The 25610-nt window shown below is 41.7% G+C and overlaps 1 protein-coding gene across 2 annotated transcripts in view; it reads right to left on the bottom strand.

Moving 5' to 3' along the window:
• SRBD1 (S1 RNA binding domain 1) overlaps window positions 1-25610 on the bottom strand; it is a 256830-nt gene that overhangs the window by 230453 nt on the left and 767 nt on the right. The window contains exons 2-9 of one of the 2 annotated variants that reach the window (XM_019516329.1): window positions 25164-25300; window positions 15317-15476; window positions 12390-12472; window positions 10978-11155; window positions 9344-9706; window positions 6560-6726; window positions 6318-6435; window positions 6037-6175 (exon numbers count right to left, since the gene is read on the bottom strand). In XM_019516329.1, the coding sequence (XP_019371874.1) occupies window positions 6037-6175; window positions 6318-6435; window positions 6560-6726; window positions 9344-9706; window positions 10978-11155; window positions 12390-12472 (1048 nt within the window). In that variant the 5' untranslated portion in view covers window positions 15317-15476; window positions 25164-25300. Of the gene's footprint in view, window positions 1-6036; window positions 6176-6317; window positions 6436-6559; window positions 6727-9343; window positions 9707-10973; window positions 11156-12389; window positions 12473-15316; window positions 15477-25163; window positions 25301-25610 lie in introns of those variants that run through there. The other variant, XM_019516331.1, reaches the window with a different exon arrangement.

The following is a 25610-nucleotide window of genomic DNA, read 5'->3' as shown; positions in this document are numbered from 1 at the left end:
GCACTGTGGGAGGGCTAACTGGCCCTAACACTTAGCAGTACTAATGAGTCTGCCCAATGTACCATGTGTATCTACAATTGCTTCCTCTCGTCTTTGTCCCGTCTCAGATAAAAATAATCCTAACATGTTCAAACGATCTTCTTACAAGTGTTTTTCCAGGCAGTATCGTTCTCATATGATTCTGAACCCTGCATACTCATACCCTACCATAGTTTTGCAATATCCTACAATATCGAGAGACTAATAAAGCAGTTTTCCAAATGAGGCAACACCAGAAATATATACAAAATGTATTAGAACATCTTTGCATTATTCACCATCCCATTCTGCATGCAGTGAACCATCCTACTTGGGCAATTCTAGCAAAAACCTTTCACCAAAGCCTTTACTGAGCTATCTGCAATATGACCCTGATCCTCTTCTTGAACAGATACCATTAAGTTAGAACCCTGCAAAGTGCACAAATGGCTTAAATTTGTCCAGTGTACAGATTTTGCAGTTAATGACGCAGAATTTCATTGTCCATCGTGTTGCTCTTTTACCTAGCTCATTCAGAGGTCTCACATTCCTCAGTCTGCTCTGGTTTTGGCTTATCTCATCTTGTGTCTTCTATAAATTTTACTACTTCACCGCCTTTCCCAATCCGTAATATATTTAACAACGAACCTCCCAGAGAACTTTTGAAGCAACCTGCAATTAACCTTTTGTCATAACAGTGATCATATGATCCTACTCTTCGCTTGTCTCCTATCTAGCTTTTGATCCAAAAAAAATATACTTTGTTTCTTATTATATGACTAGTTAGCTTCTCCAGTAGCCTCCTGAAAAAATATGTACCTTGTCAAGGCCTTTAAAAAAGGCTAAATGAATTACGTCAACTGGTTCTCTTTTATCTACTACTTTACTGCCACGTTCAAAGAATTCTAAAAGATCAATGAGACATGATTTTCCTTCACAAAAATTATGCTGGCCAGAACTTGTCAGATGCAAATGTTTTGTTATTCAGTTTTTAATTACCATTTCAACTAATTTATGAGGACAGATTTAAGGCTTTCAGAGTCTGTAATTCCCTGGATCACCCCAGAACCTGTTTTTTAAAATATAGACACAATGTTTGCTACTCTCCAATCCTCTGGAATAGTTTTAAGAGGCTGCATATTTTTGTTACCTTCATACTTCAGCTCCTGTAAAATCATTGGACTTCCTGGTAAGTTTATGCTTTGCAAATTATCATTTTCCTCCTCGCATACATCGTGACATCTCAATCTCTAGAAGTACCTCAACTTTGTTATTATTATTAAAAGAAGACGTCTGAGGGAGGATTCCCCTTAGATTCTCAGAGGTGAAGACTGATGCAAAGAAAACATTTAGCTTCTTATGAATGTATTCATCTTCCTGAACTGTTCCTTTTAACTGCCAGCAGACTCCTTATTTCACCAGCTTCCTGCTTCAGTTATGCTTCAGGAGTTCTAGACCTGCTTCTTAACCAACTGTTCTTCACAACTAAGTAAGGTTTCATATCCCACTTAGGGCAAACGACATCCAGAGTCTCCAAATCTCTACTTAACTGAAAGGCGTCTCAAACAATCTGCCAAAGTTATGTACCTGTCTATACTAACTATAAAACAGGACAATTTATGCATATGTAATTTACTGGGTGCATCTACACATTCATTAATGTGACTTTGCTACTACACATTAAGTTTAGTACCTCTAATATGAGGTACTAAATAAAGACACAGTAGCTGCACTAATGCACAGTAGCAAAGGTAAACTTTTTTGTGACACTTAACGCACAGTCGACTAATTCTACTGTGCACTAGCACGGTTTTGCTGTGACATGCTAATGCACAGTATAACAGTCCATTGTGCATAAAGGCATCTTGTGTAGATGTGCCCACTGTTACAGTTTTACAAATCTTCTCTCTAGTTATCGTTATGTTGAAAGTAACAGCCTAACTCCAGCAACAGTTATTGAAATCTATTCTTTTACCTGATGTGTTGGACATATACCCTACCACAGAAAAGTTTTACAATTTAAACACAGGTTCTGACAAATGGAATGGTACATTATACATAAGCTGCAAACAGATGTCACATTTGTCCCAGAATGAACCATTTTATCCCAGGACAGAAAACAATCATTCAGACATCCATGCTCACTGTCCTGGGATAAATCTTAAAAGATCCTAGTTTACCCTAGGACATTTGAACAGTTATCCAAAGACTGCAGAAAAGCATCAGTTCATTCCGTCACCCACTAAACTCCGATTAGAAGGGTGATGTATGCACATGCCAACCCTGGGATATTTCTGTTCTGGGACAAACACAGGCACGGCGTGTCCACGGAAAAATGCAACAGCTAGCTACCATCACACATATAAAATGTGTCCTTGCCTTTTTTTGTTTTATCTTTGAAAAATAAAATCCAGGGTTACATAATAGAAAGAAAGATTAAAATGATATTATTGAAGTGTAAATACTCCAGAATTATAGCTGCCAATGCAATCATAATACTATATCAGTGATTCTCAATTATGGTGCCAGGAGATCCCTTTGAAGGGACTGTGTCCCCTGATTTCTGCTTGAGGAGATGCACACTTTCCTCCCTGCATCCAGCACCTTGCACCCACCCTAGCTACGCACTGGTGTCTGTGGCTGCTTCTATGAGGCCTGCTGCTGCTGCTACCCTCCCCCACACCAAACCTTGTGCTGGTTGTCCTTCTACTTTGTTGTGTGTGGATTTTGCAATATAGAAGTAAGGCCATTTCTTTTACCTTTAACCTCAATACATAGAAGCGGACACAGCACATACCAGACAAGTGAGAAGAGAAGTGCTGTGTAAAGGGTTACTGATAAGATATGAAACTAGCTGAATCCAGTCAACAGAGGAGCCTCACCAACAAAGAAACCTTGAAAGCAGTACAAAAATTGTTTTCTTTCAAGCAGACTACTTGGCAAGAATATATAAAACATGCAGTCACGAGAGTTAAACTTCAGTGTTCACGTGCACAGTGCCACCTGATTGGATAGAGTAGCAGTTTAGTTAGTAAGTGACTGGGTATTCTTACGAGCACGAGCTAATCATGAACTAATGCTGACGTACTAACAAGGTATAAAATAGTATTATAAGTTGTAGGAGGGGTCCCTCCTCAGAGGCACCTCGCTGCAGCGAATAAAGATTCTGTATTTGACTTTGGATACTTGCTCTGCATAATCATTGCCCCAGCCTACAGCAAACTGCACGTGGCTTTAAGAGCATAATTCATAACAACTTCCAGAAATGTAGTGGCTGGGTTCATGGATGTGGGGCCGGTCATGCTTTGCAGCTTGGCTCATCCCCTCTGCTCCTCCCATGATACAGTGCTGGCAGGAAGGGCCGTGCAGATGGCCACTGGCATGGAAGACCCCACAGGAACAGCCTCAGTGGTAGAGGATGTCCCCTCCAGTACAGACCAGAGGCAGGTAGGAGGTAAACGCAGTGGAAAGAACAAGGCATGGCAGGGTTAAGTTGTATCTCCGCTACATCTACCTAGCACTAACTAGGTGTACAGTTTTCAACCTTTTTAGCCGCAAGGAAGCCCTCCATATCTTTTCTGAATTTAGATTATAGTCCAGCAATTCTCAGTTGGGGTGCGACAAAAGTCAAAAAAGTTATGGGGGGTACCTTGAGGCTAAAAAGGTTGAGAACCACTGTTCTATACCCTTCTCCATAAGGTATTACAACATAGGCTCTAACTTTGCCAGATGTTGTATTTTTTTCCACAAGACCACTTCTGTCACAGTTGTTCAGTGAATGCATATGAAGAACTGTCATCTGGTGGCATGTACTCTCAATTTGGTAAAGAGGCTGCAAAGTTCTAATACGATATTGGGCAAATTGATTGAACCAAAATCTTGGCAAACAGCACTAATTGCACATGCTTCACTTCTGAACACCAAACTGACAAACTTGTAGCCTCATTTTAAGAAGTGCTAAGCACCTGCAAATCATGAAAGCAACAAGAGCTGAGAGTGCTTAACAATTCTAATTAAACAGTGCAGTCTGGAGGAAGAAACCCAGGGCTGACAGTCAAACTTACTGATTTTTAATCCTAGTTCTGCCACAGGTGCTCTGTTACAGAGGTTCCAACCACCAGGCCGCGAAAGGTTGGCTGCCAGGTTGTGGCACAAGCCCCCTGCTCAGACCCCCGTCTGTCTGCCTAGGTGAACGGCTTCCACTGCCAGCAGTCATGTGCAGGGTTAAAGCTGGGTGGAGGGGCAGCCCCGGAAGGGAAGCAGCCAGCTCTGTGCACCCCATCCCACTCCCATGATGTTCTGCAGTATAAAAAAGGTTGGGAACCACTGCTCTATTGCATTATCCCTGTTTCATTATTTTTTTGTTTCAGTGTCCCCTGTTTAATTTCTTTACAGTGTTTCAAATGTCCAAAGAGCTATTAAAGAAAAAAGTTAGTTTTTTCAAACTGGGCACCAATCATTTATGCCCATGAGATACTCAGATAGTATAGGGACAGATCAAATGCATGAGGAAATAAGCAATTTCATATCCAGAACTGGGATTGAACACAGTAAGTAAAGGAAAAGACCATACTCTGAATGGAGGTTAGACAGCTAATGAATAGCTATCAGCCAGTGAGCACGGTGAGGAAGGTGGTATGTTAAAAATAGTATACAATAATGTAAATAATAATTATATTATACTGAACATGCAAAAAAGGGCAAAAAGAATGAAGTATACCATGAACTTAAATTCTGGCATTTCCTAACTTTCAAATGCTTGACTATGTAATCTGACCCACATCCTTTGAATATACGGGTTGATCCTTTTGTTTTCTTTTATCTTGTTTTTTGGCATATAGCATATTACTGTTAGCTTAAAAATACTGAGAACTTAAAAACCAAGGATAATAATTTCCTACTACAGCTTTTTGCAAAACTAGGAGTTTACTCGTATGAAAAATTCCTCTTTTTTATACTGCAAGCAGGCTGTCAACTTAGCTACCAAAACAAGGACAGAAAATGTTGCCAGCTTTCTTTCTGTATGTACTGTTTCATATGCTTCAAAGGTCTTTTATGATGAAAAGCATTACAAAAATGTAAGATGAGATATATATCATTTCTAGCACAGTACTGAAGACAGGTTAATTCATTCCAAATATTAAAATGGATATGATACAAGCAACTGCAATAAGTAGCAGACCTTCTAGAATACAGGCATTGGTATTCCAAAGAATTCATCTCAACAGTCATTATGAACTTGCCCCTTTTGGTTCTAAACACTCTGGTGTCATAAATAGCTATCTGGGGAGAGTTCACAGAGCAATATTTGAAATACATTACTTTATGAACTTTTAAGGCATTCTAAAATATAAGAGATACATAGCCAGGAATTTTGCCAACTGATCCACAATGCTAACCTGGAACCATTTGAGCTAACTCATTTTGTTCACATTAGTATTATGAATATTATTCCTACTGTGGAAAAAATAGGAACAAGCCCCACCAAACAAGTCAGCATTTGTATGATAAAATGCAAAACAAAAAAAATACAAAACAAAAGTAGAAATGGGAGGGGAAGGAAGGTGAAAGCTTTGTTAACTTAACTCCCAGCAAAAGTCTGCAACAACCTTCCTAATTTATTGTCAGACATTGCCCCCTACAGATTCACTCATAATTGCACTTTAAAAGAGAGAAGTATTTCTGTAATATATAAAAGTATCTGCTCTAATATTGGAAATTACCTACTCTTCAACAGTAGGCATCCTTTCATCCAAAAATGAAAGGCCTCCCTCCCACTCATCCCTAAGTCCCAGTCTTTTCCATTAAACCCCTTACTAAGTGAAAGGATAGGCAAGACAAGACATTGACAAAATATCTCATTTAGATGTTTCCACAGCATCCATTGTTGAAACAAGTAAGCAATGTGGGACCATCACATTAACATTCAACTGCACAGAGACAGCTAACAAACAAAAGCTGTCCTTCTTTAAGGTATACTCTAAATCCCACTACTGTACACAGGAATTGAGTGCTTACCTTTAACATTAGATTTGACGTAAGAAAACAGGTTGAGCTCTCCTGGGTTTTCAATGAGAGAAATAGCAGCGGGTTCTAATCCCAGCTGTTTAGCCCTTTGGGCTTTGGTGCCCTTGCTTCCAGTTTTATATGGTGCATACTGAAAAAGTGAGTTATAAAGCACACTGTTAGAGGCAGAGGTGATATTTTAGTAAGCTTGTTAACATTTCTCATGACATGATCTTTAATTATATAAGGTAAAGAATTACTAATACAACTCAAAAAAAGATTAACACACTAACCACATGATCTAATTCTTCCAAAGTTCTGCAGTTCAATAAGGCTGTTAACAGACTTCCTGATAGCTTTCCTTCTTTCTTTAACTTCTGTATTGTCCCATGCGTCTTTTTTGCAACAGTACTAAAACACAAGGGTTTTAGGTTAACACAATCATATTTCAAATTGGATTCAAAATGTTACTGCTAATTGTGGCCCAGTCTGTTGGACAGATGCACGTAAACCAAGCTCCTTTTATTTTACTTACCGAAGTTCTTCCAGTGTTTGCTGTACTTCTCGCAATGCATCAGCTTCCAGATTATTAATTAGTTCTTTTCGGTACCGTGCAATGAAAGGGATTGTGTTTTCATCATTAAAAAGGCGAATTATATTCGCACATACCCACGGTTCAACGTTTGTCCTTTCTGCCAAGGCCTGCCACAAGCAAATATAACCGTTTGTTAAGCTAGCAGGTTTACTATACTGGTTCTCTCCTTTTTAGACTCAAGGCACCCCATGTCAGACTCAAGACACCCATCAGAAAATCCAGCTCTTAGCTTTCACTCACTTCTTGACTATGAAAAATAAAGCAATTCTTCTTTTGCAAAGAACTCAGAAAGCCCACAGGAAACTCTATTTTTTACACTATAGTATCCTCACTGAAATCCCTGGGTTTATCTTGTGAATCACATATAGGTGTTTGCACACCTAGCAGTGTTAATATTGTGCAATAACTTTAGAAGAATCTCAATGCACCCTGGTTAGTGTATCACCGGGTTAGTGATACTTTAGTCTCATACCTACCCTTACCTGATATCTCCTTAAATATGTCATGGCCACAATTCTGTTCAGCTAAATCAGTACTTAGTGGTCATCTCACACTGTGGTTTCTGTGATGTGGCTTTGTTGGCCAGAGTTCACATCCTAGTACACAAAAGCCACCACTGTAACTAGCACCATTGTTGTCAGTCTCAGTAGAAGTAAACACCTGAATGTACCCTGACTGGAACACCTGAATGGAACAGTGGTTCTCAACCTTTTTTGTACCAGGACCTATTTGTAAACATCAATGGCCAGTCCCGACCCCGTGCCCTTCACTCTTGACCCACAGCCCCTAGCCCACAGCCCCCCAGTGTGTGGGACACAGGGTGGGTGTGTGGGGCAGGGAGGGGCCCAAGCCGGCCCTTGCAGGCTGGAACTCTGCCAGCCTGCACGGGAAAAGCCACGGTGTCCCATGTTTTTCTTCTTTAAAGAAGAATCCATTTTTAAAGTTTGTTGATTGATTTTTAAAGTTTGTTCGTGACCCTTTCATCTATTCTTGTGACCCACTTCTGGGTCATAGAATCATAGAAAGTTAGGGTTGAAAGGGACCTCAGGAGGTCATCTAGTCCAACCCCCTGCTCAAAGCAGGGCCATTCCCAACTACATCATCCCAGCCAAGTCACAAACACACAGCTGAGAAATGCTGCCCTGCAATATCCTCAGCTTTAGAGACAGTGGTGGTGAAGGTCCATTAATGAGGTAGTATAAGAAAGTTTGCACTGCCCCTACTGTGACTGAATGTGCTCCCTGTATAAACTGAAGACTTCAGTCTCCAGGTCTTTTTACAAGAATTAAAATGGAACGAAAGCAAGAAAAGTTATCTGTTCTAAATAAAATTGGCATTTTAATTCTGCTAAAGCAATTTTAACGTAGAATGAGATCCATCCTACTCTCACCACAAACTTTTGGGATTTTTTTTTTTTAAATACCATTGTGGAATTCTTATTTTAAAAATAACAAAAACAGGACGTGCACACAAAATTGTCCACTGTGAACCAAAGGTGTTTTTAATGGAGACTTCAGTTTAACTTAGTCTCAGTAATTAAATTTAGGTAAAATGTCCATTGTGCCTTAAGTCCTGTTTTATACATTTTTTGGTACAATTATAACCATTTCATTTACAGTTATGGGGGGGGGGGAGAGAGGGCTGATTTTTTTTAACCAGTATGATGGTGCAACATCTAATATAAAGGTTCCCAATACTAATAAAGCCTACTCTCATATAGAAAGGAGATTAAGCTATAGTGGTATAAAGAAACCTTTATACTAGTATAACTGCACTCATGTTATGGTTGTTCTGCTTTAATTATTCAAGTAATTAAAATGGCTCAAATTTTGTGCTTACAAGTCCTAAGTGACTTAGGTACCATTGAAATGTTTATGCTTAGTGAATAAAAATAAAGAGCTTATGTACATGCCTGTGATAATGCAAATTATATGAGAAGTAACACTTCTTAGGCTACACAAATCGTACCTTACTGAACAGCTAGCTTTGGTCAACAAAATAGGATATACTTAAAGTGTGAATAATACACAGGGATGTAGGAGAGCTTCAATATGTTTACCACTTATATTTGCAAGAATACCTTCCCTTTGAAATCCAGCAGATTTTCAACGAAGTCAAGGCCAGCAATACTTTCATAGTCTGTTCTTTTTAAATATAGTAATAAACTGGATATTTCCAGTTAATTAAGCTGTAATGTGCTACCTTATTTCCCCCACTGCTCCAAACCACATCTAACCTCCTAGAACAAGGGGATTTCTAGCAACATATTTATTTAGATGATTATAATGAGGCTTCAAAGTGAATCTACCAAGATGAAAGTTGACATCTTCTCCTTGATTAGCTTTACTGTTTCAAGAAAATCTGCAAACAACCTCTACTCTGATGGTACTGTGCACAGACATACACTATGACGTCACATTCTAAAATCAATTTGTTTCTCCTACTTAAAGTTTAAATCCTGGCACTCATGACGACTCCTGGAGAGTCTCCCTAGGCTTGAAGAAGGCGTGTTTGTGCCCAAAAGCTTGCAAAGTACAATTTTTCCAACTATTTAGTTGGTCTAATAAAAGATACCACATTTACCCAAAGAAACTTGTCTGCCTATGTTACTCTAGAGCTCCAACTAAAATAAGTAGAAATGCAGCAGGACAACTTAGTTATGTTTTGTAAGCTACTGTATGACTTTGCTCAGCTACCATTAAGGAAAAATAAGAGATTGGATACCTGCACTATGTCCCAATTCATTTCTAATTCCTCTTTCACTTTGGTGCTTCCAGGATGTTTTACTGGATTTCCTTGAGGACATGTTGCTGATTTTATCCTTTTTAAAGGTGGTTCATCAAATGTGAAGTCTTCTTCAGATTTCTCCTTCTTCACTTCAGTTCCCAGACGAGCACTTGTTGAGGGTGTTTCATCACTCTCTAAGTTGCTTATGCTTGTTTTCTGAACTGAATTAATTTTTGCTCCCATAGGCGCTTTTCGATTTTTAGTTGCGGTTTTCTGTTTGGTGGGTCTGTCTTCTTTAGGCTGTAAAAGCTGCAATCCTCCTTTACTGTCTTCACCAGCACCGATAGGCAAAGATAAATCCTGGAATATAAATCATCAAAATACATTAAGCACTGAATACCATGGACTAATCCTCTAGCAACATTCCCACTACAGTATAAAGGCTCTATAATATAGGACTTGATAATAGACATTATCTTCTCAAGTTTTGGCACTGCTTTTTGAGGTGCTTAGAGACATAATTGGTGCTCAGTACACTGTTAAATCAGGACTTTAATTATAGGGGAAGCTGTCTTTTGCCTAGTAGAAATGGGCTCTAAAATGTTAAATAAAAGGTTCCTGGAAATATTTTAAAACTGGCTCCTTAAAATAGGTTGCTGGCTACAAGAGACCATCCTTAAAATACAGGTTTCATTGCATACTTAATGCATGCATCTACACATGTGCTTTATTGCAGAGCAGACTAATTAGCTTTAGTTAAGGGTAAGAGTCTATACGTAGGCCAGTATTAGGACACAGTAAATTAATTAACTCCTCCGTAAGATAGTACTGTTGAGGACAGTACTTATGGCAAAGTCATTAAGTGTGATTAAACACATGTGTAGACAGTGACCGCACAATGCAAACTGCACCCAGTCAACCCAGCTAGGCAAGGGCCTGACGCCTGGCTCCTGCCTAGCTTGGTTGACCTCTGCTGCCCAACACTGCCACCCAGAGCTCAGGGTTGATCTCCCATGCCTCCTGGCAGCCCAGAGCTACTCTGCCCTGGCTCAAATTACTGAGCCCAGGAGAAGTTGAGTCTGGCTCAAACTGCTCCGGAGTTTATTGTATTATGTTAATTTCACATGTACATGCACCCAATATGTGCACATTTGTTTTGTTTGTTTTAACATAACACAAGACTACCTGGGAAAGGCAGTGTTCTGTCTGACTGAACGTGGAATCAGCCCAAGCATGCTGAGCTCCAGTTCCATCCCTGCCATTAAGTTGTGTATACAAGCCACAGCCTCCTGGTATCTGAATTTTTTTCCAATAAAGCCCTTCTTGCCAATCCAGGAATAGATTTCTCAAAGGTTGACAATCACAGAAATGCATGGTGTTCCACATAGGATGGGATTTTTTCTAGGTCATGCAAGGTTTAGGTGTTCAAGAATGCTTGGAGTGCTGGCGGCTATAACAAAACCCATTCCCACATTCTCTCCCAAATCTGAGCATTTTTGTGATATGGCACGGAACTTTAGCACAGAGATAAACAAAAAGGTTCATTAAAAAAAAACAACTTTAGTCTTAATGGCTATAAATTCAAAAGTGCTGATCACATTCAAGCACATATCCTAGTTAGAGATACCTACTGGTTCCCCCTTTACTGCTGTCTTCCTGGTCCTTTTCCTAACTGCAGTTGACCGTGGAGCAGCAACTTTTTTAGGTTTTGATTCATTTGTCTTTGGCAGCCTAGGCTTCCTTGCAGTTTTGCTTTTTGGTTCCCATTCCTCCTCTTCGTCTTCCTCCTCCTCCTCTGATTCAGAGTTACTGAAACACAAACAATCATCATTTGCCAGGGAAAAAGAAAGATTGTTTGAGAAATGGTGACTATTTTCTGATCAAAAGGGAAGTTGGCAGCAAAAATATGACTGAAGTACTAAAGCTAAAGCAGTTCTGCTACATTTGTATTTTTCCTGGCTTGTCCACAAATACCTATTCGAATTTAACAGCTGCTGTCCTGAAAACCTCCCCTTTTGAAACTGCTCTAAACATAAGTGTATCTACAACCAGAGTCTGGAATACAGAACAGGGTCTAGAGCTACCCACAGGGAGACTTCTAGCCTTCCTGAAACTATGCACTGGGAAGTATACAAAGTTAATTTTGATTTGAGGACTTTGACAAACTTGTAAAAAAAACAAGTATAGAAGGAACCACAAGAGGCCACCTCCTCCAACTGCCTGTTCAATCCAGGGCTGTCGCTGTTGTAAACTATACCACACAAACATTCAGCTAACATACTTAAAAATTTCCAACACCAGAAATTGCACAATCTCTCTATGTAAACTGTTCCAGTGTTTAGCCATACTTGTCAGAAAGTTCTTCCTAATATCCAACCTATATCTTCCTCCTTGCAATATAAGCCCATTCAGTGTCCCCATGGAGACGGAAAACTGATTGCCCTCCTCTTTATAATCTCCCTTGTAAAAAAGACTGTCATTAAATCAATGCTCAGTTTTCTTAGAGTATTTCCGTCAGTCATCTATAAAAATGCCTTGCTGAACTCAAGGTATACTGCCTGCACTATTCTTCCCAACTCCACAAAGTCCATCACTTTGTCACAGAAGGATATGGTTAGGTTATAACCATCCATTAATCCATCACAATATTTCAGTTATGTGAACTGTCCCACAAAGTTTTAGTTATCACATTTAGATGATAATTGTGTGTGCCTATTAAAGCCTCCTGTTCTAGTACTCACCATATTTATTCCATATAGTACATAAGCATCATTGACATATTTGCTAGTTTAGTAGTTTGGTCTTTACTTCCACCCATTTTCACCATTTGTTACTGTTGTTCTGTGAGCTAAGTGTTGTTTAATTTGTAAATTAATGTCTCAAAATTTTTCATGCTAACCCTTTTCCCTCCTCTGACTGAAACCACAAAAGCACCACTTCAAACTCAAAGTAAATTATAGCAAATACTCATTATTTAAACCAAAAAAGGCTGCAATAAATATAATGCAAATCAAAAAGGATTAGAACAGAAAAGTATGCTTACGATTTAAGAAAGGAAGGTAATTCATCCTCTTCCAAGATCACTGGTTTTGCTGTAGAAGTTGCTCTCCTAGGTAAAGATGACATCTAAAAGTAATGGAGGGGAAGAGAAAAAAAAAAAAAAAAAAAAAAAAAATCAGCTACAAAAATATTCTCTTCCTGTCTAAACAAGAATATACTCTCTCATCCAGTTTAACTATGCTGTTAACTATGGGGCTCATTCTGCTCTAACACTGTGAAAAGCTGTCTCAAAAGTCTGCATGTGGCATGATAAGAACATATTTCTAAATGTCCAAAAACTCAGGAGTAATCAATTTAAAATCATATAGCTGAAAGGGATTTCAAGAGCCATGTGGCCAAACCCTCTTCATGACTGGAGGAATGTTAGTCCTATTTAAAATTATAATACTTTTATTCTGGAGAAAAACATGAATGCAGCCATTTTGATCACATACTAACCTAAGTTCTATTTAGAAATAAGATGGCCTATACCAGGGGTCAGCAATATTTTTGGGCAGAGTGCCAAAAACACCCACAAACTTGACTTGTAAGATGGTGGTGTGCCAGGGTGGGTGGCAGAGGAGCTGCAAGCAGCCCAAACCTTCCAGTGGTAGTGCAGCCCCAGCCACTTCCCCACTATCTGCCATGAGGCACGTGTGCCAAAAAAAAATGCCTCTGTATGCTACACTTTGGCACACATATCAGGGATTGCCTACGCCAGGTCTAGACACAAACATCCACCAAGGTTAAGCACAGGTGCAATTTCTGAAACTTCAAAAGTGGAGTGTTTCAGCCACAGCCAGAGGTACAGTCCCCTATCAAGATCCCTGGCTGAAGCACTTCAAAACTGCTGCAGCAGTATGCAGTAGAATGCTCTGTGGGCAAGCGATGCAATGGGGGATTGCAGCAATCTAAGGTTTCACTCTGTGCTGGGGGGGCCGGGGATGGAAGTAGAGTGGGCTGTCAGTGCAGCTCTGCAACCTGCTTACAGGTACAGGGCAGGGCCTCCAGTCTCCCAATTTTGGTGGCAGGTCTGGAGGGTGAGGGGGGAGTTCTAGGGTCTCCCAGTTTCAACAAGAGGAGGTGGCGGGGGCACTTCAGGAGAGCACTCACTGACAAAATGCCAAGAGCAGAGCACTGTGGGATTCTGGGAAACCACTATTCCACATGTTCTATAGAGCACATGTATGTAACAGAAAGCACTTAATTTTGCAGCACTTCGAAACAGTATTTCCTTCCTTCAGAGTTTTTGATTCCTGCCACTACATCTCCTTCCCCTCCCCTCCTGCCTCCCAGCTGCAGTGCAGAAGCATGACAGTATCTTCCAGCTGCCTGGCCCCAGCACAGCTCCCCACTTGCTGAAAGTTGCACTCATGCCCCAGCTGAAGAGAAGGGGGCTGAGAGAAGCAGCTGCAGCACAGGTCAGGTTCCCAGCTGCTGGGCCTCAGCAGGGATGCAGGCAGACCCCCCCACTGCTGATGCACCACAGAAACCACCCTGCTTGATTCAGATCAATCTACGTAAGAAAAATCTATCAAACTTCCATAAATCACTTCGCCTGTTCATCTGAATACATTTACTGCACCTTCTTTGTAGCTATGCTCAAGAATACCAGAGACAGAGGTCTGGAGAATGACCATGGATGGAGGGATGACACCTCCTGGGAACTTCACCACTGCATTTCTGGCTTGGTCAGGTGCAAGATGGAGGTCAGTGAGGCATGATCAGGAGTGTTGTATCCAAAACAGACCAAGCATGCAATGTAGACACACTTACTATCCGGGTTCATATATACTCTCCTCTGGGTCTTTTCTCTACAGGTAAGCACTTTGACACTTTTGCAGGTTTGACTTCGTGCATCTCCAGGGAATTTTTCCTCTAGGGCTTCTGTTGTACTCAGAACAGTAGTACCATCAGAGTTTGAGTCTCTCTTAATATCTAGATACTGTGCTAATTGCCATGAAGATGACAGCCTCAGTTTTCATATGGTTTTACTGATAAACATATTCTCTCTCAACTTCCAAAGAGGCAGCTTTGAAATTGTCTTTGTGCAGAAAGCCATGGAAACACCACCAGAAAAAGAAAAGTTTGTCTGGTCAATTCTATTCATTAGGTTGATTTTTTTAAAAGCTTTTCAGATTGGACCATAATATTGCAACAGATATGTATGATTTTGTCACAGAATTAAAAGTTAGCACCTGCCCATGTTAAGATAGCATATCCAAACTCAGGCATTTTAGTCCAAGAAGAAAAAAAGAAAGCTAGTAGTTCTTCGATGCATTAGACCTGCTGTCCCTGAAAATCCCTGCTTGCACATGTGAACCAATTAACTGTACCTCCATTTGCAAATGCAGCCCTTGAACAACAACCCCGCTCAGGGCCCTGTACAGATACTAGAATCTTAACCCAATGTCTATGATGGCATTCTGCAACTTTTTCAGTACTAGCTCACGGCTAAATGACCTGCATTGCTTACAAAACAAAAAACAACACAAGGTAAAAAAAAAAAGTTTTTAGCACAATTACAGGAAGCATGAAGAAACCTATATTAACTGTTAGTCACAGTTATTCTACTCTCCACCCTTGGACTGGGTCCCCAGATTACAGAATCCCTGTTCACTAGTGTTGCTTCTTCAGCTTGTCCAACTGAGCTTATCCTCTACTACCGGGAGCCTGCAATCACTGTGAAAATACTCCAGCCACCTTCTTTGTTTATCCACAGAAACACAGAAGTAATTAGAGAGGCAGAATTAGAACAATGAAAAGGCCTACAAGTACAGTGTTTTACTGATAATTAGTTCCCAGTGTGGGCAACAGCAAGTCATTTGTCTAACGTTGATCCACTGATGGAAATCCTTCCATGAGAGTGGGAAGAACACAACTCTTAAAAGTTTTAAATCTCCAAAACAAGCAGGATGATATGTTACTCACCTTGCTGGTTTTCCTGGTCACTCTTCTTTCCTCCTCAGGTCTCACCAGTAGTTATTCTTTCTCTCTGATGCTCCTGCACCTTTGCTCAGTCACTTCTCCCTTTTCCTCCAAAAGTTCCCTTTCAGACTCTTGCTCAAATCAGAGATTTACACCTTTGAAACTAAACACATGAAAAACATCTTTCATTTCAACTTGCAATTTCAGGGGGAGGGCTGTATTTGTTTTTCTGCATACAACGCATTCTAAAAGAATGCTATTTAAATTTAGAAATCAATTCTCCCGAATTAGGAAATACTGATCACAGTTCAGGATAAGTTGTACCTGTGACCTTTCTTTGTGGACAACCCTTTCAAGTGAAGAGCCAATGTCTGTCCTTCCCTCCAAGTGGAACACCACAATTCACCCCACTCTTGGATTAGGTCCCCAGATTACAGCATCCCTGTTCACCAGTGATGTTTCTTCATCTAGTCCAACTGGGTTTATCCTCTACTTGTGGGAGCCTGCACATCATTAGGAAAATACTCCAGCCACATTTGTTTATCCACAGAAACACAGAAGTAAAAAGAAAGGCAGAATTAGAACAACAAAAAAGGCCTAGAAGCCATGTCTTACTGATAATTAGCAGTCTCCTCCAGATTTAGGTAAACCTTACTTAAATCTGGTACCCCAGCACTTGGGCAGGGAGTACAGTCTGCTTCTCTTCTGATCCTGTCTGTCTCAGCTCAAAGAATAGTAGCGCTAGAATGATGTTGTAAGAATTACACAGAAGGCAAGGATTTGGGGGGTTAATATCTTTTATTAGATCAACTGCGTAGTTGGGATAAAGCTTTTGAACACAAGGCATTGTTCATCAGGCCTGAGGAGAAAAGCAAGCACAGTGATTGGTAAGAACACTGCACAGAACTGTCAGATTGGACAGGTGAGAACTTCCCAAGGGAGGGGGGTAAAAGATAGCAGATAATAAAGAAGCTTGATTATTGGGATGTCAACACCTTTCAAAAGGAAAGAGGGTCATTATCACCTGTAGTGTGTAGGAAAAGTTTCAGTAATCAGGTAGATTAGTGTATCATAAAAATCAGTCTTGTTGATCAGTCCATCCATCTTATAAATTTTTGTTGCCAAAGGTGTTTAGTAGATCCCCCTGAGCACAGGGATTTAAAAATGTTTTTCACAGAACCAACACTCCTTTTCTGACCTGATCAAAAAGGTCCTGATCTTTAATAATCATTATAAAACTTGTATTTGGCAGGGGAAGAATGTGACATGAATTCATCCCGAAGTACAGTACACAATACAGCTGAATGAGTAAGTATCAGAAGTAATTAGCAAAACAAAGCCCTGGCAGGCTACCTTATTTCTTCTGCTCTGAGCCTAAAGGATTTTAGCTGGGCACTATGGAACCAACTACAGATAGGGCCTCACTTTCATTACAAAAACAAGTAAACTACAGAAAAATCCCAACCAAAGAAAAAAAAAATCCTGCTCTCTGACCATTTGAATAAAGATTCAACCTAATCCAAACTTAAACTGCTCTCTGCTCATTGTGGGCTCAAGTGTATGCAAATCACTGTTTTCAGAATTAGGGTCTTCCCAGTCTAAATTTTCCCCTCAATTAGCTTAATAAATGTTTAGTTGATCATCTTTGATTGCACAAGCATCTTAAAACCCTGTTATGTTCAACACTAAGCATGTGCTGCTGACACACTGGCATACAAAAAAGAACAAAGAAAAAGCTATACCAGTCTCTCATAAAATCTTTGAATTCAACTTGCCAGACAGTTTCTAACAGCTTCTGTAGAATTCTGCTTCTAAGCTGCATGCAGTATACTCTAAACCAGCACCGCCTACTACCAGTGACTAAGAAAACCCATAGCTTCTGTGATTCATCAAAAGAAGAGGATGAGAAAGTACTGGGGCCTGGCTGTTATAGATGGTCACGAATAAGTATATATGTAAAATGTATTTTTAAAGCTTTAAGGCAATATTAGAAACAAAGCAGGAGGAATGGAGGAGAGGATGGGGGGGACAACTATACATCAGATATAAATATGTCCTGAAACTTATGAAATGGTGGTTATTCTGATTGCTTGACAAAGTTGCTCAAGAGCGCCTGTCCTTCTCAAATTCTATGCCTATTGGGATGGCTCTACCTTTTCCAAGTGAAATACCACAATATTCATTGGGGCACTGGAATAAAGAGAGGCGAGGATGGATTTCAATAGGCATACAGAAATGTACATCAGACAGTGAGGGGGAAAAAGTGAATTTTTTCCTTCCATTCCTACTACCCTGGGGATTTGATTCCACATAGAGCAGGGTGGGCAAAATACGGCCTACGGGCCAAATCCAGCCCGCCAAGCCATTCTATCTGGCCTGTGGGGCCCTTAAAAAACTTAGTAAATTAGTATTTATTTGCTCCTGGCTGCCTGTCAAAGATGACAGTAGCCAGGGGCAGTAAGACCCAGGGGAGCTGGCAGGACTGAGCAGTCCAGTCCTGCCCCACCCCCAGCCATTTCCCTGCCTTCCTGCCTCTGCACTGCTCCGGCACCGCACCAGTACCCCGGGGATGGGGGTGGGTGTGTGTGTTCGTAGGGTGAGTCCTACACATGCACCCACACCCCCCTCACACTGCCATACATGCAGATCCCCACACCCACCAGCCACCCTCCTCCCACAGCCCCCCACAAGCCACATACCCACCTGCACCTCACAGAGCCACACACCCACATGATCCTTCACCCCACACCCACCACACCTATCCCCACCACACACACCCACACCCCATACCCACCGCCGCCCACAACATACATGAGCGTGACTTCATTTTAAGCTATTATATACAATCACCTCTATGTACACTACACTTGATCTGAGTCTTCAAGAGGCCCAGAAGCGAACACACATAAACCAGGACGAAAAATGTGTTTTCATTTTTTTAATCTACAACATTAATGAATGTTGTAGATGTTCACTTTTTAGACTACAATTTGGTATTTTTCTGGTTCTGAGATGGCCAAACCCCTTGTTGAAAGGAGTACTTCTGGGGGGTCAAGGGGACAGACTTCTGGTGGTAAAGATCAGGGGGCAGGACTTCCAGTCAAAAGATGGCGACCAGGGGGCAGGGCACCTTTCAAGGGGTGGGGCTACTCATGTGGCACTCAACAGCTTGCCAAAACTCAGTAAACAGCCCTCCGCCTGAAATAACTGTCCACCACAACAGAGGCAAGCTGCTTTAGACTCATGCAAAGAAGAGGGGTTATCACTCAGATCACCCCCAATTCAAATATGCTCATTGGTCTTTCAACATCTCCCCTAGCAGGTGCCTACCACTGCCTTTGCAATGCACTTTGATAAGAGGAGATACCTTGGTCAATACCCTACAACTTAAGGTTTAGGCAAATGCAAGCAAACCACCCACAGAGCACCAATTCCCTTAGAAATACAAAAAAATAAAGTAAGAGAATCCCATTAAAATAAAAGAAACAGTTTATATAACATGCCTCCTTTGTATACTTTGTAGCTAAGCTATGGGAATCTGCAAAGGAAAAAGGATAATATCACGTGTCTTGAAATTAATCCCTTCTCTGACATGCCTGGGTCCAAGTAACAGCTCACTCTGCTGTACCCAGTGAGCTGCTGCTTCATACTGCATGTGGTAATCATGGCTTTCCCCTCCCCGGTAGTAAACCCATTTTTCAAACCAGGACTAAGGAGGTACTGGCCATTCTCCTTCAGAAAGCATGAAGAAATGGTACCCATTAATAATGACCAAGAGCTCTCTTTCAAACACTTAGGGCACTTTTACATGTGCTCCAAGAGGCACTCTAATTAAAGCACTGCCACGTCTCTTGTATCAGCATCCCTGTGCTTAAAAATGGCGGCAGGGGCACTTGAACTAAAACTTGTTTGATAAGCTTTAATTTAAGCGCTCCCGTCACCATTTTTAAGCATGGGGACACTGATATATGAGAACGCAGGAGGCTGCTGGAGCACAGTAATTGCCACGCTCCAGCGGACTTGACTAAGTCTGCTCCAACACACTGGAATTCCAGCACATTGGAACAGCCTCCACGTTTTGTACAGGTGCCCTTAGGCACCAAAATCCCACTGACTGTGGGCGCATATATATAAAGAATACTAAGTTGGAAAATGAGGTGTACTGCCTTGGACTGGGGAGAAGAAATGAGGAGTACATGGCATACCAGCTTTCTGTCTGAAGACAGCAGCAGAACACCTTTTCAAGCCACAACACTGGCATGTGGCTGGGCCCACTTTATTCGAAACTCTGTTTGAAACCCTTTCTTCCTAAATCTTCCCTTGCCCTGAAATACACTGATCATTGGTAGATGGTAGGCACTGTCACAAAGTTAAATGGACTTTTAAGATGGAGGCAGAAAAGGCATCCATAGGCTTCGGTGTACAGAAGAGGAAGTCCCTTACTGACATACAGGTAGCCAGTCTACCGTCCATTAAGGATGTGCAAAATTTCGGCAGTCGTTTCTTTTCATTTCCGTTTTGGACGTTTCAGTGGTCAAAACACTAAATCCAAAATGAAACAAAACGCAAGTCTCCACGACGAAACAGATCCATCTGAAATGTTTCAGAAACGTTTTGGATGTTTCAGAGGTGGGCTTGCAGGGAAGGAGAAACTAAGAAGAGGGGGAGGGAGAAGGACTGCTCTGATATTGACATCTGTAGCTGGCCAGTGAAAATGATCTGTCCCTGAGATCCCTTCCAGTCCCAGTGCTCTGGGGGAGGGACAGAGAATCACCATAAAGGGCTGTATGTGAACTGCTCTGTGCCATTTTGCAGCTGTGTCTATCCCTACTTTCAAAACGTTTCAACTACCCTCATTTTGTTTCAGGGCTGTTTTGAAGCCCTTCACTTTGCTGTTTCAAGCTCAAAATAAATCAAAACAGCATCAAAATGAAACAGCCAGAGATATTTTGCACAGCCCTACTACCTGTGGGGGCACATTTCTCACAAGAAAACCACTCTGTCTCCAGTCTCTCTGTCTGATCCTCAAAGGGAATTTACAAACCACTTTTTTACAGACAGGCCTGTGAACTTCACTTCATCAATCTCCTACATACAGAAACTCAAGGACTCAATACAGACATTGGATATTGTATATAGACATACTACAACCTGCCTGACATCTGACTCCCCAGAAAGCAGGCACCTTTCCACTTTTACCTGCTACAACCCCCTTCTACTTCCTCCCCCCAGCCCATCTCTCACCCCCTGATGCCTCAATTTACATTTTCACTAACTGGCTTTTTTGCCTGCCTTGGATGCCAGCCTCTGGCTTCTTTACTATTCCTTCCATCCAGGAACAGCACACACAGCAACTGCAGATGCTTCCTCAGCTTTATGAAGGGTTTTTAAACCCAAAAGCTTGCAAAGAAGAATTTCTCCAACTTTTCAGTTGGTCTAATAAAAGATATCAAATTGACGCTAAGAAACTTGTCTGGGCTATGTCCTTAGACCAACACGGCTACAACCTACACCACTTAACACACACAAGTGACACGAGTTTTGCTTTCAGCAGTTTGAGGTGCAGTTTTACAGAAACCCTGCACCACTCTGCCTGAAACCTGGCAAGACTCATGCCCACACAAGGGGCTATATACGTGGCAGGACAGGTGCAAATGAGGGCAGGCATTTAATGCCCTGCTCTCAGAGCTGGAGGTGGCAGTTTAGTTTCTCACCAGCCAGCAAGGGAAGAACATCTCCCTGCTGAGCTCCCATGCCAGGAAGAACTTGGAGGTATAAGGGCTGGGGCTATATGGGGAGGAAAAGGCCACACATCATCCTGGGCATGACCTAAAACTGCACCTTGCCAGGGTAGAGAGGCCTGGGTGGGACTGCTGATGGAACGGTAGCCCCAGGAAATGCCAGGACTGTGAACCTCCCTGGTGAAAGGTGGGTAGGAAGCACCCAATACCCTCCAGTCACTGCACAGTCCTGGCTGGGGAAAGCCCAGACCTGTAAGATCTTTGGGAGGCCTGAGGCTTACACGTTGCAGTGGCATTGTGAGAGTGAGAGCAAGAGCTACCATCACTGCAATTTTCACCCTTCATCTTAACACACACAGTCACACACATCATGAGTTTTGCTTTGAGCAGTTTGAGGTGCAGGGGATTCTGGGAACCTGCACCTATCTCCTTGGCAAGCTTCATGGATGGCCTCAGAAGGGACTAGCATCCCTGCAAGTTTCATATGAATCAGGCACAAAATGACAAAGTTATAGGCAGTTTTGTGATTCCCCATTATAGCCTATGGCCAAAACAGCATCAAAATTCTGAACGTTTCGAAACAGTTTAAGCTGAAACAAAATAGTGATCTGTAACACTGACATGAATCACTGTCCCTCTGAAATGCCGAATACAAAACCAAAATGAAATACAACCGTTTCACACAGCCCTACATGTCCATGTCAGCAGTTTAGCTGATCAGCAATTCCCCTAGAAGGCTTATCTACTCCAAAAAAATAGAATAAACTGCCTTCCAAGCCCTTACTAAGAAACCTGCTCAGTCACAATATGACACTGTCATGCTGCAGTGTCATTCAGAGAACACTAGTTTTTTTTCTGTTTTACAGGACTACAAACCATTATTCCTTCAGCATTTCACCATTGTAAAAGAGCATGTGGTATTTCTGGGCAGCTTTAACTAGGAGATCTATATATTTTGGCACCTTAATTCTGTGTGTTTTGAACCAAACTTTGCTTTCCTAGATAACCTAATTCAGCTCTCTCCCTACACTACCTCTGACTTCTTGGCATTAACAATCCCATTTATACAGTTTTAGCACTAGTTGTCAGTGGGGATGTTGTATTTTTTTTGAAGAGGGGGAGGGGAATGAGCCTCCCCAGTCAGCATCTCCCACTGTACCACTCTGACCCTCCCCTTTCAACTCTATCTTCCACCCCTCCACATCACTACTCGGGCCCCTCCAGCTGCTATGAATCCCTCACCAGACTTCAGATCCTCCATTATTCCCTCTGTGACACCCACTGCTCTGACAATGAACCCTGCTACCCTGGAACCACTTATCCTGCCTCTCTGATTCACAGTCCCTCTCCTAAGCATAAACCAGCTGCACTCTGGTCCTTGCCATGTCATGCCCCAGGTAGCCTGGCAAAGGCCATGGAGAGGTTGAACCTAGAAAAAGTACATATACCAGCAGAAGGGCCAGGAGATGGGAGATGCAGAGCCCCTACCATGTGGGCCTAGTGTATGGGGAAGGGAATTTTACTCATCCAACTGCAAGACAGGAGGAGCCCATAAGTACCAATTGGCCACGAACGTACAGATGGAATACAGGCTCAAACAATACTTTTGAGTATCGCCTATATTCTATAGCTTTACTGTAATCTAACTAAAGCATGGCAGGGACAGCAGAAAGGCCTTGAACCAGTAATTCCCAACCAGGGTGCAGGGGCAGCATGGAATGACATAAGATCCTTTAAAGAGAGATCCTCTGAAGGGTGACAGGAAGTGCAAGGAGAAAAGCAGGCAGGGGCAGGTTCAGGCTCTCCCTGCCTAGCCATTTCTCTGCCCCCCACTACCTGGCCCCTCTGCAAGGAGACAAGCAGATAATAGATGAATTAGTTTTTGAAATGGGGTAATACTGGATTCAAAAAAGCTATAGAGGGGGGCCTTGAGTCTAATGAGAAGTGCCTTGAGTCTAAAAAGGTTGAGATATACTGCCTCAGATCCTGTGTCAGGCAGACTCCCTGCTGGCACTGGCTTACATTTGTATGTCTCTGCCCTCTCTGAAACAAGCCCCATTCCTCCTTTTTGTCCTTTGTCTGGTACATAGCCACTAAAGGTAAATCATATTGCTCTCCTTGTTGAAGCCAGGTTGGTCAGAGAAGAGAGGGCAGCTGCTTCAAAAAGAAATGGGAAACATGGAGCTTACAGGTTGCTGTCTTTACCCCATGTCTTAACTGCCACCCATTCTTGCATGCCTGAGTCCCTCACACCTTTCTCCCCTCCACTTATCCCTCTCAACTCCATAGCCCCCTTCTGATCTCCTTTCCACATGCCAGAACTCCAAGTCTCTCTCCAACTCCTTTTCCTCTACCACCCTTTCCAGGCACTCGCTCTCAGCTGAAATATCAGGCTCCAAGTACTCCTATATTAGAGCCAGAGATTCTGAACTGACCATTCTTGCCTTCCCAGAGACATTTCAAGAGTTTAGGAGCCAATTAGGCTGCAATCTCTCCTTTTAAAGGCTAGATCAAAATAAAGAGTGACTTGCTTACTTCTTTCAGCTCCCAGCCTTGCTATTCCCATATAGAAGATTCCTGCACTGTCTGGATTCTTGAAGACTCTACACTCTGTAGTTGAATAAATCACTTCCCAACATGTTGAGCCAAATGATGATGTGGTGCTGTATGCACCCATGCACCTGTCCAGTGAAAGAAACCACTGGCAATCAGTAATTTTTCATTTTTATTTTTTGTTAGTTCCCCCAGCACATCACATAAAAAAGTGCTGAATTGTTCCATACTGCTGGTATATAATAAATTAGACTTATTCACCCAGTCTTCTCTCCCAATATTTTGGTATCAACTGTGGAACTAATTCACTCAGCAGCCTCCTTTTACTCTTTTCTGGGTCAATGTACAACACACCGTCACAGAATAGAAAATCCTTGAGCTCTCTCTTATTTACTATATAACACAAATTTTGCATTTCTTTACTGATGGGAGCATCATGCCTCTTGTTTTTTGATTGCTATGTGCTAGGGTTTAGATGGCTGACATTTTACCTGTATTTATAGACCTGAACCTGCGTTTTACCTGCATACCTGTATTTATAGAGTTGAATGCATGGTGAACACCATTCAAGTTAACATGACTGCAAAAACCTTATCTCTTGAAATTTCCTAACCACAAGGTCCTCAATCTCACAACCTTAATATTCAGTAAATTTGGGTATTAATTCCTAGGTAGTTTCAAAGAAAAAAAAAAAATCAGGTAAAAAAATCTGGAGGTGATCAGATTTTGTATTTTACAAGCTCTGTTCATTGTACTTAGCTGTACTGAATGCCTGCCATTTCCAAAAGCAGGGGAATGAGACTTTGTCTTATTGAAATAATCTCAGCAAATGCCTTTACCACAGAGGGAACAACTTTTAAAGCCATTTGCCAGTTAACTCAAAATGATATTTTCCCTCCAAAGAAAGCTACATTCCATGCAGGCAGCTCCCAAGTCCTTGCTAATCCTCAACAGCAGAATTCACCAGGCATCCTGCCCCTCTAGCAGAAAAAAAAAAACTATTAAAGATAATAAGAAGTAGTAACTGGACCTCAAGGAAAGGAGGTTTCAGTGTGCTTAACAGATTTTACATCACGCTGCAGAAACTGGTTTGTTACAATACTTGAAGAAAAACAACTATGATTCTGCTAAAAGATTGGTATTTTTGACCAAGTCATTCATTCATTCATTCATTTTCATTTCTCTCTCTCTCTCTCTCTCTATATATATACACACACACATACTCACACGCACACACGCACGCACACACATATATACACATATACACACACACACACCATAAAAACCCTCCGGTTCTGCAAAAGTCAGTATAAATTGCTACAGTTCAGTTTTATTTACTATTTTAAGCCATCTCTATTGCATGCTAACGTTTACAAGGGAAGAATCCAGAGGGTGAGGTGTACAGAGTCAACACAAACAGGAGATGATATGACTCTGATGCTGCAGAGCTTTGGCAACTATCAACCACACCAAGTTCTTCTTGCCATTCTGTTTTTGTTTTTTATAATTAAATTAAACTTCCAAAAATAATAAAATCCCAAGCCCTTAAAACTTACTGGAGTACTTCTGGGCCCACATCCTGGAGAGGTGCCAGCAAGTCTGCACTGAGTAGCAGAAGGGGTGGTGATTTTCCAGGGTACCCGATGCCACTGCAAAAAGTTAGAGACAAAAATCTGGAGAGCTTCAGACCTGGCTGGAGGGGGAAAAGAGAGATTCAGAGTTAGAAGCTAACAAGAACCTCCTCTGAATGCATTACTGAATCATACTTCCCCAGAGGAGCAAGGCTGGAAGGGACCCCCAGAGGCATTTGGTCCAACCCCCTGTCCAAGGCAGGTCCATCCCTGTCCAATCCACCCCATACAATCCATGCTCCAAACTCTACAGAAGATGACCGTCAACCCTAACAAAACGGAACTAAAGCCCCAACCCCGCCACACGTGAAGGTCAGGGGCGCCACGGCACTCAATGTCCTGCTTCTGAGGAAGATGCTGTACAGGGGTGGG

This window comes from Gavialis gangeticus, unplaced genomic scaffold (assembly GCF_001723915.1).
Source record: "Gavialis gangeticus isolate Ggan-Ray unplaced genomic scaffold, GavGan_comp1, whole genome shotgun sequence".
NCBI classification, from domain to species: Eukaryota; Metazoa; Chordata; order Crocodylia; family Gavialidae; genus Gavialis; species Gavialis gangeticus.
Note: the sequence above shows the minus strand (reverse complement) of the source record. Positions and strands in the feature narration are given on the sequence as shown.